Source organism: Chiroxiphia lanceolata, chromosome 2 (assembly GCF_009829145.1).
Source record: "Chiroxiphia lanceolata isolate bChiLan1 chromosome 2, bChiLan1.pri, whole genome shotgun sequence".
NCBI lineage: Eukaryota > Metazoa > Chordata > Aves > Passeriformes > Pipridae > Chiroxiphia > Chiroxiphia lanceolata.
The window spans coordinates 75316647-75331831 of record NC_045638.1 but is presented as its reverse complement, the minus strand read 5'-3'; the positions used below and the strand labels follow the sequence as shown (position 1 = coordinate 75331831).

General features: G+C 35.3%; 1 protein-coding gene across 8 annotated transcripts in view; it reads right to left on the bottom strand.

Annotated features, from left to right (window-relative positions):
• Nucleotides 1-15185, bottom strand: part of PSPC1 (paraspeckle component 1) — a 61754-nt gene that overhangs the window by 9229 nt on the left and 37340 nt on the right. For 2 of the 8 annotated variants that reach the window (XM_032678045.1, XM_032678049.1), the window contains one exon: nucleotides 446-7832. The exons of 5 other annotated variants lie outside the window; for them this stretch is intronic. In XM_032678045.1, coding sequence (XP_032533936.1) covers nucleotides 7803-7832 — 30 coding nt within the window. In that variant the 3' untranslated portion in view covers nucleotides 446-7802. Of the gene's footprint in view, nucleotides 1-445; nucleotides 7833-9419; nucleotides 15181-15185 lie in introns of those variants that run through there. One more of the 8 variants, XM_032678043.1, reaches the window with a different exon arrangement.

The window sequence follows — 15185 nt, the reverse complement described above, 5'->3', positions numbered from 1 at the left end:
CAATACTTCCACCATACAGAAGCTGGACTTCAGTATTTAGGGAATGATGACCACGTCTGAAAGTATTTAAACATAAAGGACAAAGATTTCACCTGAGCAGCTTAAGTGAGGTCTGAATTCAAAGATACTGGCGTTTGTAAGTACTTTGTAAAATTAATAAAAATTGTTCATTTACAAGTCATTACGTTCCTAGATGCCATGCATTTAAAACAAAAGGAGGATCTCTTTTTTTTTGTAAAAAAGATTCCTCATGATTTCTAAGAAGTTTGGGGTTGATCAGCAGAAGGGAACGAAGCCTAACTTCGTAACATCACTCAGGCTTCTATCACACACTACAATTTAAGTGTTATATATATAAATGTATACATTATATTTTTTGCAAAATCTTGTGCACTGCCAAGCTGTAGTCAAAGTCACTAAGACAATCCTATATAAAACAGCAACTCGATCCTGTATTTTTTAAAATGGCCCCCTCCTCTATACTGCTGACATTCCCTTATCGAGGAAACTTCAGCACCAGAATAGCTGGCTAATCACTGATTTTCATAATTATCCATTCTGCCTATGTTGTTATTAATACAGCAGAAATATCTTCAAATGTTCAGATTTCTACTTTCAATGACCGCGTTCATGCTGAGCAGTCTGGAAAAACTTCCAAGGAACGGTATAAATTTCTCCATTCAGTACTCACATGCCCTGTTACATGGATGTGAAGTTCTGAGCATTTTGCGATGCTTTACATTGTCACAAACAGCTAAAAAGTACAAAATTGTTGAAGCAGCAAGGGATTAACCCTTAACCCTCATCATCTTTCACCTAAAAATAATGATGTATAGATGCGACTTCACGAACAAAGAAAACTCAAGAAACTCAGATCAAAAGCATCTGAAACTGCTGCATCACTCGGCATTGGAAGCTACAGTTAAAATTTCATGAGCTTGTTTTGCCAACTTCTGTAAACTTTGAGGTCACCTATCACAGAAACTTATAGAATTTCAAACAAATTTAGAAAAGTCTGCTTGTAAACAAGTTAAGCCAGCACAGCTAGCAACGAATTAAGTAGTACCAGTATAGGTCTATTACTTTAACAGAAGTCAGGATACCATTGTGCCACACACTGTGCAAACAAGTTTACAACTATGCAATCTGAGATAAGAGAACCACTAAGATTTTAGAGACATTTAAATATGCATGGTTCTATTAATATCAATTTAATTTCAAAATTATTTTTTTTTAAAGTAGCAAAAATTAGTATAGGCAAAGTCTGATATAGTTTTCTCAGATTTTACAGTTTTAAGACTACAAAAAACCAGCATATATTTGTATTATAGAAAAATACTTAGATATAGTTGAGATGTGATGACCTCACTAGTTTGAGGACATTTTGCATCTTCCAAAAACTAAGGAGGAATCTAGTTTCACAGGAAACTTCCTAGACTGTGTATAATCCAATTTTCTCTAATTTAAAAGATCACTATTCCTCAGAAATTGTAAAACATACTGATACACAGCCTCTGAAGTGTTAGCAATGCTGCTTGGCACAATTTCACACAATGCTCCCCATTCCCTCCTGTAGGGTTCCTTACCTGTCAGTTTTGCAGAAGGTGCCAAGTTAGGCCAGTGTCCTAACCTCCTCTTCCAAAATAATGACAGCAGAACTGATTATCTTTGTGGGGCTAAAATCTCTGAAGCCATAAGACTGTGCTGGGGGAAGGGTAGGGCGAGACGTGGTCACACAGACCTTATTATCAACAACTCAAGATTTACTCAAAGAGCTTTCATCTTTGATGCGCTTCATTTGAAAATGTGAAATTTAACAACACTACTCAATACATACATCTATATTGAAATTAACCCTAGTAAGGAAGCATTCAAATACCTAAGCATATAATAAGGTTTACTGCATAAAGTTTAATAAAGTCAAAACTTTATTTAGATGACAGAATCACAGAAGGGTTAAAGCTGGGACCTCTAGAGATCCTCTGATCTAAATCCTTGGCTCATGCAAGGCCACCTAGAACCAACGCCCAGAACCATGTCTCCAAGAGTGGGGACTCCACAACCTCTCTGGGCAGCCTGTGCCAGTGCTCCGTCACCCTGGCAGTAAAGATGTGTTTCCTGATGCTCAGAAGGAACCCCCTGTGTTTCTGTTTGTACCTAAAAGATTTGGTACTTCATTGTGGGAATTAAATAACATCTTTCTTGTCCTAACTGTAATGGGTGACAACTTCTAACTCAGATTACTTCATAACAAGCGCAGAACACCAATTTCTAGCTTCCACCACAATAAAGTTGTATTTGGTAGGAAACAGAAAGTGTTACATTAGATATGAAATATACAGGAAATGGAATCTTATTTCAAGACAAAGACAAGGGAACAGCAGTAACCATAACAAACTGCAGGGCATCCTGCAAACGTTCTATCACATACTGGCCCACTGACTTACCTGTTTACAAACAAAACCACACAGCAATGTTGAATAGAGAACCATTTCTCACAAAAATTTGTCTTGGGGAGAAGAAAGCATTTACAGATCTGTTTCAACATGACATAACTAGACTTTGCAACAAACGAAGCCTGCACTTGCCTAGTCTAGCAGATTACTATTCAGACCAGGGCTAAAAGTTGAGCATAATGCCACCAAGGAACCTGTGAAAATTTTCAAAACAGGGTAAGTGGGGAACTCAACTGCATAAAACTGAAGAGCAAAGATTCTCTACTTGCTATTACTGTACAAGCTCCATCATCCGGCAAGCTGGGACATGAACTTAATTTTTTGTCCTTTCCTTGCACAACTACACCTGGACATATTGCTGATGCTGCACTAAAGCAGGATTTATCCTAGCTTCCTAGTACCATTTCACATTCCTTATTTTAGTGGAAGTCACTACTACCTGCAAGATAGTTATTCTTCCTACCCAAAATGAAGTAGCTTCCTAAGTGAATATCAAACATTTTTTAAAAAGCATTAAGCCTTAGGTCTCATACACAGAGCAAAGGAAGCACCTACCAACATGTAACAGAGGACTGAAAAGCACTGTATTAGCAATAATTTCAAGTTTGAATAATAGATCAGGTATTTCAGTGAGTGTTAAGAATACTATTAACCCTTCTGCCATATACCCCCCTTAAAAGACACTCCAGTTGGGTACCATTTTCTTCACTTCAGAGCAGAGTACAAAGGCCTCAGTGATGAAACCCCTTTGCACAGGACTAAGCCAAGACCACATGGTAAGAAAGAGGTAATTTCCTTCTGTTATCATCTCACATGCAAAGGCAGTCAGTTGACATCATATTCAAGACTAAATATTTTTAATCAAAGAGATTGATTCTTGGTACTATTTTTCAGAATGGTTCATTCAAATTTCAAGATGGAAGCTCATACTATAATTCTTACATTAAAAATATTAATTTTAAACTAAGTTATCAAAATTATTTCAGATGACAAATTTGTAAGTATCAACACATTAATGAGACAACGGTTACAAATACAGACTAAAACATAAAAGCTTTTACTTCAGTTACCTGTTTGTGACTTTTGATGTACATAATGAACAAACATCCATTCCAACACACAACAAACATTATTTGCAATGTCTTGAAAAAGAAACTCCACGTAAGCAAGCAGCAGCTTCTCCAAAGCAGTCCGCATTTCAAACTGAAGTTCTGCACACCGATGCATCCATTTCTTTGATAGGTTAACAGAATATCTACCCGTTATCAGATTCTTTCACACTACTTCTCACAGACCACCTTCAGAACTCAGTTTGTTTCCAGATTCTGCTCAACTTTGTTCTTGCCTTCTTGTAACTTTATTTCCATCTTATTTAACAACTTATTTTGGTCAACTTTCATTCTGAGCTCTGCAAAATCTCGCATCTGATCAGCATCTAACTACTTGGTATGCTCTGACAGGATATGCTTATTCATAAAGTTTGAGTGATTCTAGTTTACACCAAGCTATGTAAGCTAAAATAAAAGCAGATATGCACACAGTTTAAAGGCGGTCCTTAGAAAATGGAGAGAGAATGAAGTTTTCGTATCTTTATTACAAAATTAGGGAATCAGTCATTCAACAATTCAGTTTCTGTACCAAACCTTGAATTATTAAAGGAATTTGTATCACTGACAGTAAAAATATAAACAGTTTGTATTTTTTTAAAATTTTCCACGATATTTCTTAAGTCTCTACTCAAGCTTGCTCAGATCAATGCCTAACTGAGAATACCACATTTCTAATTAAAGAAAAGTAGTATTTGGAAGTGCACTGCAATGACTGAAAAGGTGTAAACTAAGACAACCGTAGATGGCAAGAGCTAAATGCTGATTTAAGCACCTCCTGACTATGCCACTCCAAACCCTCATCTGTGGTGGCTGTCACTGTGTAACTGATATTTGCTTAGCAGAAAAGATGAAGACTTTGAAAAGCATCCTTGTAGCCATAAAGGAGCTTCATTAACTGAGGCACATGAAGCAACTGCTGAAACAACCAAAGGCACTACCATATTCCAAGTAGTGGGAAGGCTGTGACTGTCATGCAGCTGTACACACACCCACTAATCAGACAAGCTACCTAAGATGCTAACTCTTCAACCATTCAGATTTATCACTATGGCAAGATAATTATGTTCTTCATAAACCTGAATCCTGATAACCCTATTCTTGTTTTGTCACAACCAAGGCAAAGATGACATTTTCTTGCAGTAAGAGCAGGACCAGATTTGGGCAGCACCTGATTTCACACAGGATCTCTCTGAACTTGAAATAGAAGTCCTCTATTGGATGCATTGGTACATAAATTATACATATTTGTACTGCAGCCCTTTCCCAGCACAGTTTTGTCTTGTATATTTAGACCTTTCCCTGCATGTCACTAATGTAGTTTCACCTCTTTTCCTTTAAGGTTATGTAGATAAAAACTAAAAATATAAGAAAATATAGCCAACTCCCCAATAACGTTAACTCTTCTCCATGTCTTAATGAAACATAGGCTTTCAGACTTACTTCGTCCATTAAAACGCATTTTATTTGAATGTTCACACTGAACTAGTTTTATTTATAGCAGAACTCTGAAACAACATTTAAGAATTTTAGATGAAGTTTCTAAGAGTCATTACTTGGGGTTTTTAATTCTATGAGATGCAGCAAATTGAAAGATGAGGTCAAACCACATCTTCCTGTTTTTCCACAATATTATCTCCCCATCTGTAAATCTATGAAGAGCACTTATCTACTTTTACTTTTCCATATTAGTATTTCCACATACCTGTGAGTTTAGAAAGGATAACTATTAAGTTCTCATATATTCTGTTAATTATTGTGTATTTATTTACACAAAAGAGAAACTTTGAAATTTAATTAATCCAGAACAAAGTCCTTTTTTTTTTGCCCCTTAGGAAGAGACAAATTCTTTTTAACGACACAACAGATGAAGAATACATAAAGGATATTCATATATTTATAAAACACATATGGAGAAATACGTAACAACCTGCCAAATCATACAAAGAACTGGTTTTACTGTGCATCTGACTTCTGATGCTTTTCTTTAACCCATTTCCATCAAGTTCAGTGTTAGAATCCTCAAATAAAACTTCATACAGCTCATATCTTCCACATCATAAAGAAAATTTAATGCTTTTGCAACAGAAGAAAACCTGGAATACACAATAGAAAACAGCGTCTTAAATGGAATGGGTTAGGATAACCAGAGTAAGCTTCAAAGACTAATGATCTGGCCCAATCCTATAGTCAGTATGTCACCTTACATCCTCACACCCCTTTTAAAGCCTTGCAGAAGTTTGCAGAATTCTCACCATAATCATAACAGAAGGTTAGGGTTGAGACACAATATCCTCAATGTCTAATCAGTGAAAGATCAAGAACTCAAATGAGACTTTAAGTAAAATACAGTTTTTCCACCTCTTTAATGATACACCTCCACACTGGCAGTTTTGAATATACAAGACTGTTTAAAAAATTTTGATTTTTTTAAAAATTATCATACAAAGAAGATTCTGCAATACCAGTTGCCAATGCCTCAAGAATTAAGCAACATACATTAATCAATCATTTATCTCCTTCTCCCTCAAATATCTAGATGTACACTTTGAAACCTGCGAGTACTTCCACGACTACAACAGCAATAAAGTAGAAATGCAAATGTAGTTTCAAGGTTCTGGGCAAAACACTGGTATGCTCAAGATCAGCTTTTATCCAACTAGGCCTAAAAGCACAACATACTACTAGTAACTACCAACACTTGAATCACCCTGTTTCTGATATACTACATGCCATCATCTGCAGTAAAGTATATGTAGCTAAATTACCAATTCTATTTTTAGGATGCTAGTAATGAATTAATACTTATAACTGGATAAAATAAGACAAATTACATTTCTTATTAAATCTTTGTAACACAGTTTCACACAATAGTCCCAAAGAATAAAAAATGCATGCTCAGTAACATAATGCAACTCAAAACAAGAGCATGATTTCTCCATAGATGTGTGCTTTCTCAGGGCCCCAGGGGACTGGCTTACTCTAACTTACTAGTTAAAAAGTTTCCTTTTAAAAACTATGAAACTCAAACTGATTTTTTTTTCATGTTTAATGCAACTTGGGGCGCTAGAATACTATTCAGAGCAAACATCAAGACATTTGGACTTAATTTACTGTCTTGTACACATACTTGGGATTAAAAGCAGATGGAAACTAAACAGATTTATTTTTTTATCTTTAATATAAATACTGAAGTGTGCCCTAAGCAGGAAAAAGTCTAGAGTAATGATGCAGGAAGTATACCAAGTGATTTTATTCTCCTGAATCAGCTGCCATTTCAGAAGCTGTAAGAGGGATACAGGATTTCCATTTACTCTCCTAACAAATATTTTTCCATTAGTTGTTACTTTTTCCCCCTATGCAAAAGAAAAAATGTATTTTGCTCAAAACATGCAGAGTGAACACCAAACAGAAAGAAAGCTTAGCAATGAAAAATTCCCCTAAACAACTTACATATTACAAAACAAATGCTCTAGAACCCCCATTCTACAGTCACTTGCATTCATCAATGCAACTAAAATATGAAACTGTACACAATTGTGATGCAAGAATGATGGTGAACTTGCATGAAGTGGTATTACAAAAACTACACAAAGACTAACATGGCAACGATAACCTGACACATATCCAAAAATGGTTCTAAAAGCACAGCCATCCCAACTGGCAAGTTGACATAATATTCACTTTTAAACCAGCAATTCAGTATATGACAATGCTTTCATACATTTTCTTTAAAAATTCTAAACATTCAGTTTTTGAAATGCAGCAATCGCACTCTTCACACACTAAGGCAGAAACTTTATTTACATTATTTGGCACGGCTCTGGTTCTGAAAATGTCAGATGTGGAACTGCTACTGATACAATGCTGGAAGTTCTACAATCACAATGTTCCAAACTGGAACAAAACTGAAAATGAACTACTGTTTCATTATTACAGTTTTCCTTCTGTGCCTTCTGGAAAAGGCTTTTGACTTGAAGTTGATTAGAACTGGAGCTGTGGCTTACCTTTCACATGCTCTTTCCCTTAAAAGCGAAACATAATATATGGAACAACACAGTGCTATTGTGTCAAAGAATGAAGAACGTTAGCATTTTAAAAGACAGTATTTCCATCTTTTTAATTGCAGTTTACATATTTTCTTCCAAGAAAAAGTACATGTGAATAGTCTTGCTTCTTTAAAGCAACTGTGTATAGCATCTTTCCTGGAGAAATCACGGAGAACACTATTTTCCATATTTTACTGGCTTGCATGTAACCTTCTTGGCAACTGCAGAAAGTGAACAGACAGGTCAAGCTCACACAAAAAATTTGGCTCAACATTTTAGTGCACATTTTTTTCTTCATTACTTCAAACACTTTCCTTCTTAGACCAATTATCACTCAGAATATAAAACATAACCATGTTATTCATATATCTAAAGTCCTCAACACACTTCTTATCTATTTGTTCTAAGATATATATTTCTTAGAAGTACTGAAGATCCTACCAAAGTCACTTAATGAGAACATATATAAAATTACATTCCGTGTCTACAGCACAGACTAAGCTATTTCTGCACAGTTATGAAGAGTCCTGCTCTACTGCCCGCTCCTTGCTCTTCTTTCCTTCCACAATGAAACGAGAAGAATTGTAACTCCCACTGGGTCTCCTTTACTCTGCTCACTGCCTGGGCACAGGGATGCAAGGGGGACACAGGGCAGGCAAGAAGCAGGACCGAGCAGCAAGGAGGGCAAAGGGCTATTCATATCTGCAGCAATGCATGTACTGAATTATTTTAAATATGCACAAAAATATTTCCAATTTCCCATTAGCATACAAATATTTAAAACATTTGAAAGCAGTTCGAGAGACTAATTCCAGCTGGCAATTCAAAGACTGCATTCTACAGTACTGTGGGAGCTGGTTTATGCAGCAGCAGTTTTTCATGCAATTTTACACTAGATAAAAATACTTAATGCTTAGTAACAGCACTGCAAAATAAATCCTTTTAGAGCTAAGAATGAACAGTAATAGAACTTTTTTAAAAAAAGAAACACATTAAAATGCCTAGAACATCAAGAGCAAACAGATGCAAAAAGAATTACAACAAATCCTTGTGGTTTTTACATATTTTTACATTTATTACATTTCCTCTTCCACCCTGTTTAAGCATTTAAAGACGGAAGACCTGTTTTGCTCGGGGGTGGGTTTTGCACCGAGATTTTTTGGGTTTGGGTTTTTTTTTTGGGAGAGGTGTTTTGTTTAGGAAAGGATTTTTTTCTTTCAAATATTCACTGATAATAAAATTACATTCCCTGTCACACAAATAAAAAATTGATTGTAAGGTAAAAAATTAATGAAAATACCTTAGTCCCATCCCATCATTACTGACGAATATGTACTATTTTATTTTTCTTTACCACGGTCTTCTGTTTGGTGCTTCTCTGTCTGACACAGATGTAAGACTGGAGTTTCACTGGTTTGATGAGAGGCTACCAATCTTAAAATCAGCTGTTTCATACTTACGACAACATCATGTGTGTATGCTGTATATACAGTTGCTGTATTCAGCCGCAAAACCAAGCCCTACAGAACAACTTCATAACAACATAGAAGAAACACAGCCAACTGCAGTGATCCCACTGTACGCCCAAAAAATAGTAAGTATTTTTAGAACAGTAATTAATTTCAGTTTTTCTGCTAGTCCTTGGCCATCTCCACAACACTAAACTCAGTTTAAAAAATCCAAGCATGAATGTACCTGCTATTTCCATCTTTCACATTAAAAATTAGTTGGTTTGTGGTTTTCATGTAGAACAAGATTTCAAGTTACTTTTGTGAATCTGCTGTAGATATAAAATTGAACCACACTTCTCCCATTTTATTACATTACTTTATTCCCTCTCTCCCATTTTTTTTTTTTTCAATTTACATACAGGACCCTTCACACTTATTCCTGTTCCAGGATCTACACAGGTTTTTTTCACTTAAAGGCAAGAACAGTATCTTTATTCTCACTGCAATTCTTTCAAGTCAAGCACTTAATGTCCCACATACAATTAGCATGTAAATTCAATCAAATTATACAGCTATGCTTTACTCTACAGAAATTGAGATAAAAAAGCACACTAGTAAAACTAGGAACAATGGAAACGCTAGACAAACCATTTACCAAAACAAATGGAAAAACCTTATCAACACATGTATGTAGTAACACAGTCAAGTTCTTTTTGAACCCACACCTCTTATTATGAGCATTTTGTTCTCTACTCGAGGGACCACATACAAATCAGTTAAGTTTTTACTTGCATTTACAAAATTAGGTTTTTTCTTTTAATGTGATTTGGGTATATAATAATTATTACATGAAAGCAGGGGTTCTTCTAATGGTTTTACCTGCAAGTATGCTACGCTCATCTCTGAATTTAAACTTGTTTGAGTAGTTCCTTTAATTAGGGAAAAACGGTTGCTGTTCCAAACTCTTTTCTGAAGAGACCCATCTCTTATTGCTTTTAGGAGTCAGGCTGAGGTCATTAATAAGAATACCTCCAAATTACAATCTTATATAAATTTCCATAGTATTTTAAGGAAGTTAAAGATGGAAAAGACCTATTAAATCTATCCCACTAAAAATGAACAATTAAGGGTTTGTTTCCATGCATTTAAAATCATCAAAAGTACTGTTTTCATGAAAATGTTCTGTTTTATCTATTCTACAAGTAACATTTTAGACATAGATAACTTAATTTTTATAAACTTCAGCATTCCATGGAGTACTGTGAAGACACACCTGAAATAGTTACAACTATGATTTTTTAAAAATACTTTATGGGGAAAACCACAAAACTATTAACAAAACACCAAACTAGTGAGACTACTTACTAAGACTATTTCACAGTATATCCAAAAAGGCAATAAAACCCCAATTCAATGGGAAAAATTATACCTGACATTGGGTATTTCTACTTTTTAGTTGACCCTGTTGTTACTAAATCCTCACAGTTCAATGCGTACATTTTTAAGAAAGCAAATGCTTTTGGGTTACCACAGTCCAACATTTTCCACTAAATTAGCACTGAATGGAATCATCTGGAGTAGTAATGTCCAGCCTCTCCATTTCCCACAGACCACACTCACTCCCCCCTCCTTACTGTTCCTGAATCAGGGAAGTTTGGACGGATATTCCCTCGTGCTACAGAAGCGAGCTAACAGTCCAAAGAAAGCACCAAATCCCAAGATAATTTTGCATCTGAATGACAGCACAGTGCCAATATTAATAATTTCAGGGCTCCTGAGAAGACAAATTTCATCTGAAGTATGTGCTCTCTAAAGTCCCCCAGCCTTGGGCACAAGCACAAGCTAACAAAAGATGCTGGATGCAGACTTTAAAACCACCTACGGATATGCACCACTTCAAGTCTTGGGAATGGGATTTAGAATAATCCCTTCACATTTGCTGTTCAATGTAAACTGACTCCAGTCACTACCCAGCTTTCCTTGCCGTTTAAATAGTTCAATTACAGTTTATTTTGACTTGCAAAGGGAAAAATTATGATCCAACTTGTTATAAATGTATATAAAGTATGAAAAAATTAGTTTCTGCAACATGCTTAAGTAAAATTAACTTCATGCCATCAGAGCACACCACTCATCTGCTGAACATCTTACCTCCAAGCACATTTTTTTCTCTTTAAAAGGCCTAACGGGTTTTAGTTTTCACTTGAGAATCTGCCTTTAGAAGGGTTATTTCAGCATTTTTGAGCCAAGTTATCTCAAGGCAGATTGTGACCGTTTAGCAGTGTGTAGTTCATCCATGTCACTGCGTTTTCAAAGAATTTGCAACTAAAGATTATTCTACACCTGACATCAAAAGTGGAAAAGGGAGAAAATTATTTTGGTATAACATTTTAAAATATGACAAGATATTTTAGGTCAGAATGCTCCTCAAAGGTGGCATGCTATAAAATCCTAATGGATTATGGTTAGAATTAAATTAATGCAATATTTAGTTCATAGCTTTCTTGCCTTCTTTTCCAGTAAGAATCTCCAGTTTATAAGTGTCTTTATGTACAACCGGGTAAAATATAAATGGACAATAAACGAAACAACTTAAGGACAGGAATTTTCTTTCTAGGTAATCCATAGTAATTTGTATTTTTCTTAGGAAATAAATACAGTAAAGTATATTTGAATCACCACAAAGTTTCCTAAGATATCAACATGCTCTATCTAATGAGTACACTGGACAGAACTACAAAGATAGTAACTCGAAACCAAAATGAATTTTTTTTATTTCTTAAGTGCCCAATAGCTCCCTTTCAAATGACTGAAGTGACAAATGCAAATGCAGTTAGACAAGCCAGAGTCTGGTAGCGGCATGTTCTCTTTAACTTAAATAGAATCATAAAGCTTTGTTATTTTTCAGTATTAAAACTGTATCTCACATGAAAATTAAGGAGTTTAGACGGAAATTTCAGGAATAATGTAAAAGCTCAGTAAGTAGGTCACAAAAGCAAGTGTGTTGTAGTTGTCAATTTCATATACATTCCAAACCTATTTGTTTTAGCACAGCATACAGCAAAGAGAGTCAGGACTCCACTGTGCTTTCTACTCAAACAGAGTAAAGGTACTCAAAAACTTAAGCACATGTGTACACAGAAAAAATTATAAACCCATCAGCCAGATGAGGAGCAAGAAAAATCAATCACTTCAGTGTAAAGGCAGAACCTTCAAGAAACAACACTGCTTAGGAAACAAACTGAGACCATTCCTTTTTTAAGGAAATTAGGTGTTTATTGTATAGCTAGAATCAGTTACTAGCACATTCGGCAAAACAAGAAGCCCTCCCTTTAGAGTTGAGCTGTGTGCAATCAACACAGCCAGGTAGTCCTAAGAAAGCTTTTATTAAGAGCTGAATTTGGCAGTGTGTCATCAGCTACAAAAGGCATTCTTCATGAAATCTTTAGTGTGCCCAAAGTCAACACTTCAGTATTTATTTGTTAGCACTTGGTTCAAGGATACGTAAGAGATTAGATGATTTCATGCAGTAAGGACAGATGACAAATTCACTGCTACCATGCAGAGGTTTACAGGAAGGGTAGCTCACAACTCTGGAATCATTAATATTAATTAAAATGTACAGTAACTTTCAAACACATAGATACCTCCACTTGCTAGCAAAAATGCAGTGCAATAAACATGCATTTAAAATAGCATGAAGCTGCAAGGAAAGAATGAACCACTTTTGCAGATTTGGTATGTTTAATGTCTTTCTGAAACATACTCAAGACACTACAAGGAAGAAGTTATATATTATAAACAAATACACAGAAGTTAGCTAAAAGGCCTGAATGACACAGTCTTTTGCATTAAAAAAAAAAAAAAAAAGAACAAATCTCTTGAATCTAGTCAAGTTATATTTAAAACATGTTCCTTGTACAGCTTTACAGTTTAGAACTACCAATTCACACCAATGCTTTCTCAATCCCCTAAAAAATGTCATGGACATGGCCAGAAAGATGAGAAAAAAGTAACCTCATATTTAGAAACCTTGCTTGACATCAATGTAAACTGCATTTTCAACTGAATGCAGGATACCAAAGCAGAGAGCTTAAGTAGTTGCTACATGCAAACACTGGTTTACACTAGTGAAAAAACAGAAATTTTCCAAAAGTTGAGTTTTAGGACTAGCTTGCTAAGCAAAACCAGTTGTAGTTTTGATTGTGGTTTATTTTAAGAATGACTGTCATAATGTGATACATAGATCAATTAGGGGAAAGAGTATTTCACACTCTGAGCATAATTTGCTGTTGTATTACAAACTATGAAGTGTAGCATGTATCTCAAATCAAGTAAAAAATGGTAACACTAAAGACAGTCTAGAGCAAAACACTTATCAGTTACAGATATCACAAGGGAGGACCTACACATAGCTCCTGCATTCTATGAAAACGATAGCTATCTTAAGTCCTATTACACTGGCAATTTAAGTAACAGGGTAATTCCAAAATTCCAGCAATGCTGCAATTTTCTTGTTACCCATTTGCTCAATATTAAAGCCACCAAGACTATCACTGCTACATTAACAAATAACACATACATGCCCTCTCTGCTATGTGCATTCCATGTTCAGCTGTGTATATACCGTTTTGATATAATTAGGGCACCAGGTTATCTCAAATCAGTTTTTAATCAATTTAGTATCAGTATTCATGCAGATAAAATTAAGTCATTTCTATCTCTGAAAATGTGAGCGAACTGATAAAAACAGTTCTTAGATCCCTACTTATTTGCCATTACAGGAATAGAACCAATAGGTCTTTTCCATCATCTTCCATGACTGACAAAATCAGAATCACAATAAGCTTCCTAATAGCTTTACCATCAGTTTTATCTTATAACTCAATCAGCAAGTCTATCCTGAGTTGGGTATTTTTCAAATTCGTCATTCTGTAAAACCTTTATGAAGAATACTAGTGCAATCCTTCTAAATGCATATTACTCAACTATAAACAAACACTTATTTTCGCTAGAAAACATATATTTGCTTCCTTATTAAATAGTTACACATTGATAACAGATGTGTTTCTATTCAAAACAACTTCTGGGGAAAATGTATACTTTTTAATAATGATGCACTACACAGTGCAAGGCTTTAAACCAGCTTGCAGAAATGTCTCCTTCCTCACAATGGCAAGATACTTTAACCATCACCAGAACACAGGTGTCACAACAAATTTTCTTCTGTGTAAGTATGGTTTAGGCAAATTCATTCATTTGTTATAAGTAAAGCATACATACAGATTCTCTTCCAAAGTTTTTTCTTTCCCAGGTTAAATTTTCTAAAAACTTGTTTAACAGATATACTCTGTTGATAAGCCTATTGTGACTAAGTTTGCAATGGTGCACTGAGATGCAAGGACACAGTAGCCTTGAGAACACTTTGTATAAAATTTTATGCTCTTCCAAAGTGAAAACAAAAGCAGCTGTGTTATAAGTTTTTCATAGTATGTACTGCACCACGCAGTTTAGCTAAACAGATTCACTATTAAGAATGGAACTTTTTTGACACATAGTAGGAACTACGTAAGAATGAAAATGATGCCACTTATAATTAAGCATAAAATTATTCTCACTCAGTATTAGTAATAACATTCTCAGAATACTTTCCAGTGATTTTTTTATTGTTATCAGATAACTGCACGTTTTACAGCATAGTCACACATTGTATTTTGCTAGTCACAAACACATTGCCTTACATAATGATCCGCATCATTTCTGCTCTATACTACAAAGCCTATGACTGAATACAAAAAAAGGTTTTACAAAAGAAACTGTTTTAAAGACTACAATAACAATAGAACCGTTTCCAGATAACAGCTAAAATTATAAAGGCATATACTGTATAGTTTTACTGGAATTTCTAAAACAGTAAGGAATGAATTCAGATTTAGTATCTGCGACGCTTGTTAGGTCCTTCAAAGTTGCCCCCCGGGTTTCCTCTACCAAAGCCACCAGGTCCACCACTGACGGCACCTACACCACTCATTGGCGGCTGAGGAGTTTCAGAGCCCGTCCTACTAACCAGAGGTGAACCCATCTGGGATGGACCTCCTTGAGGGAATCTCTCATTATGCTAAT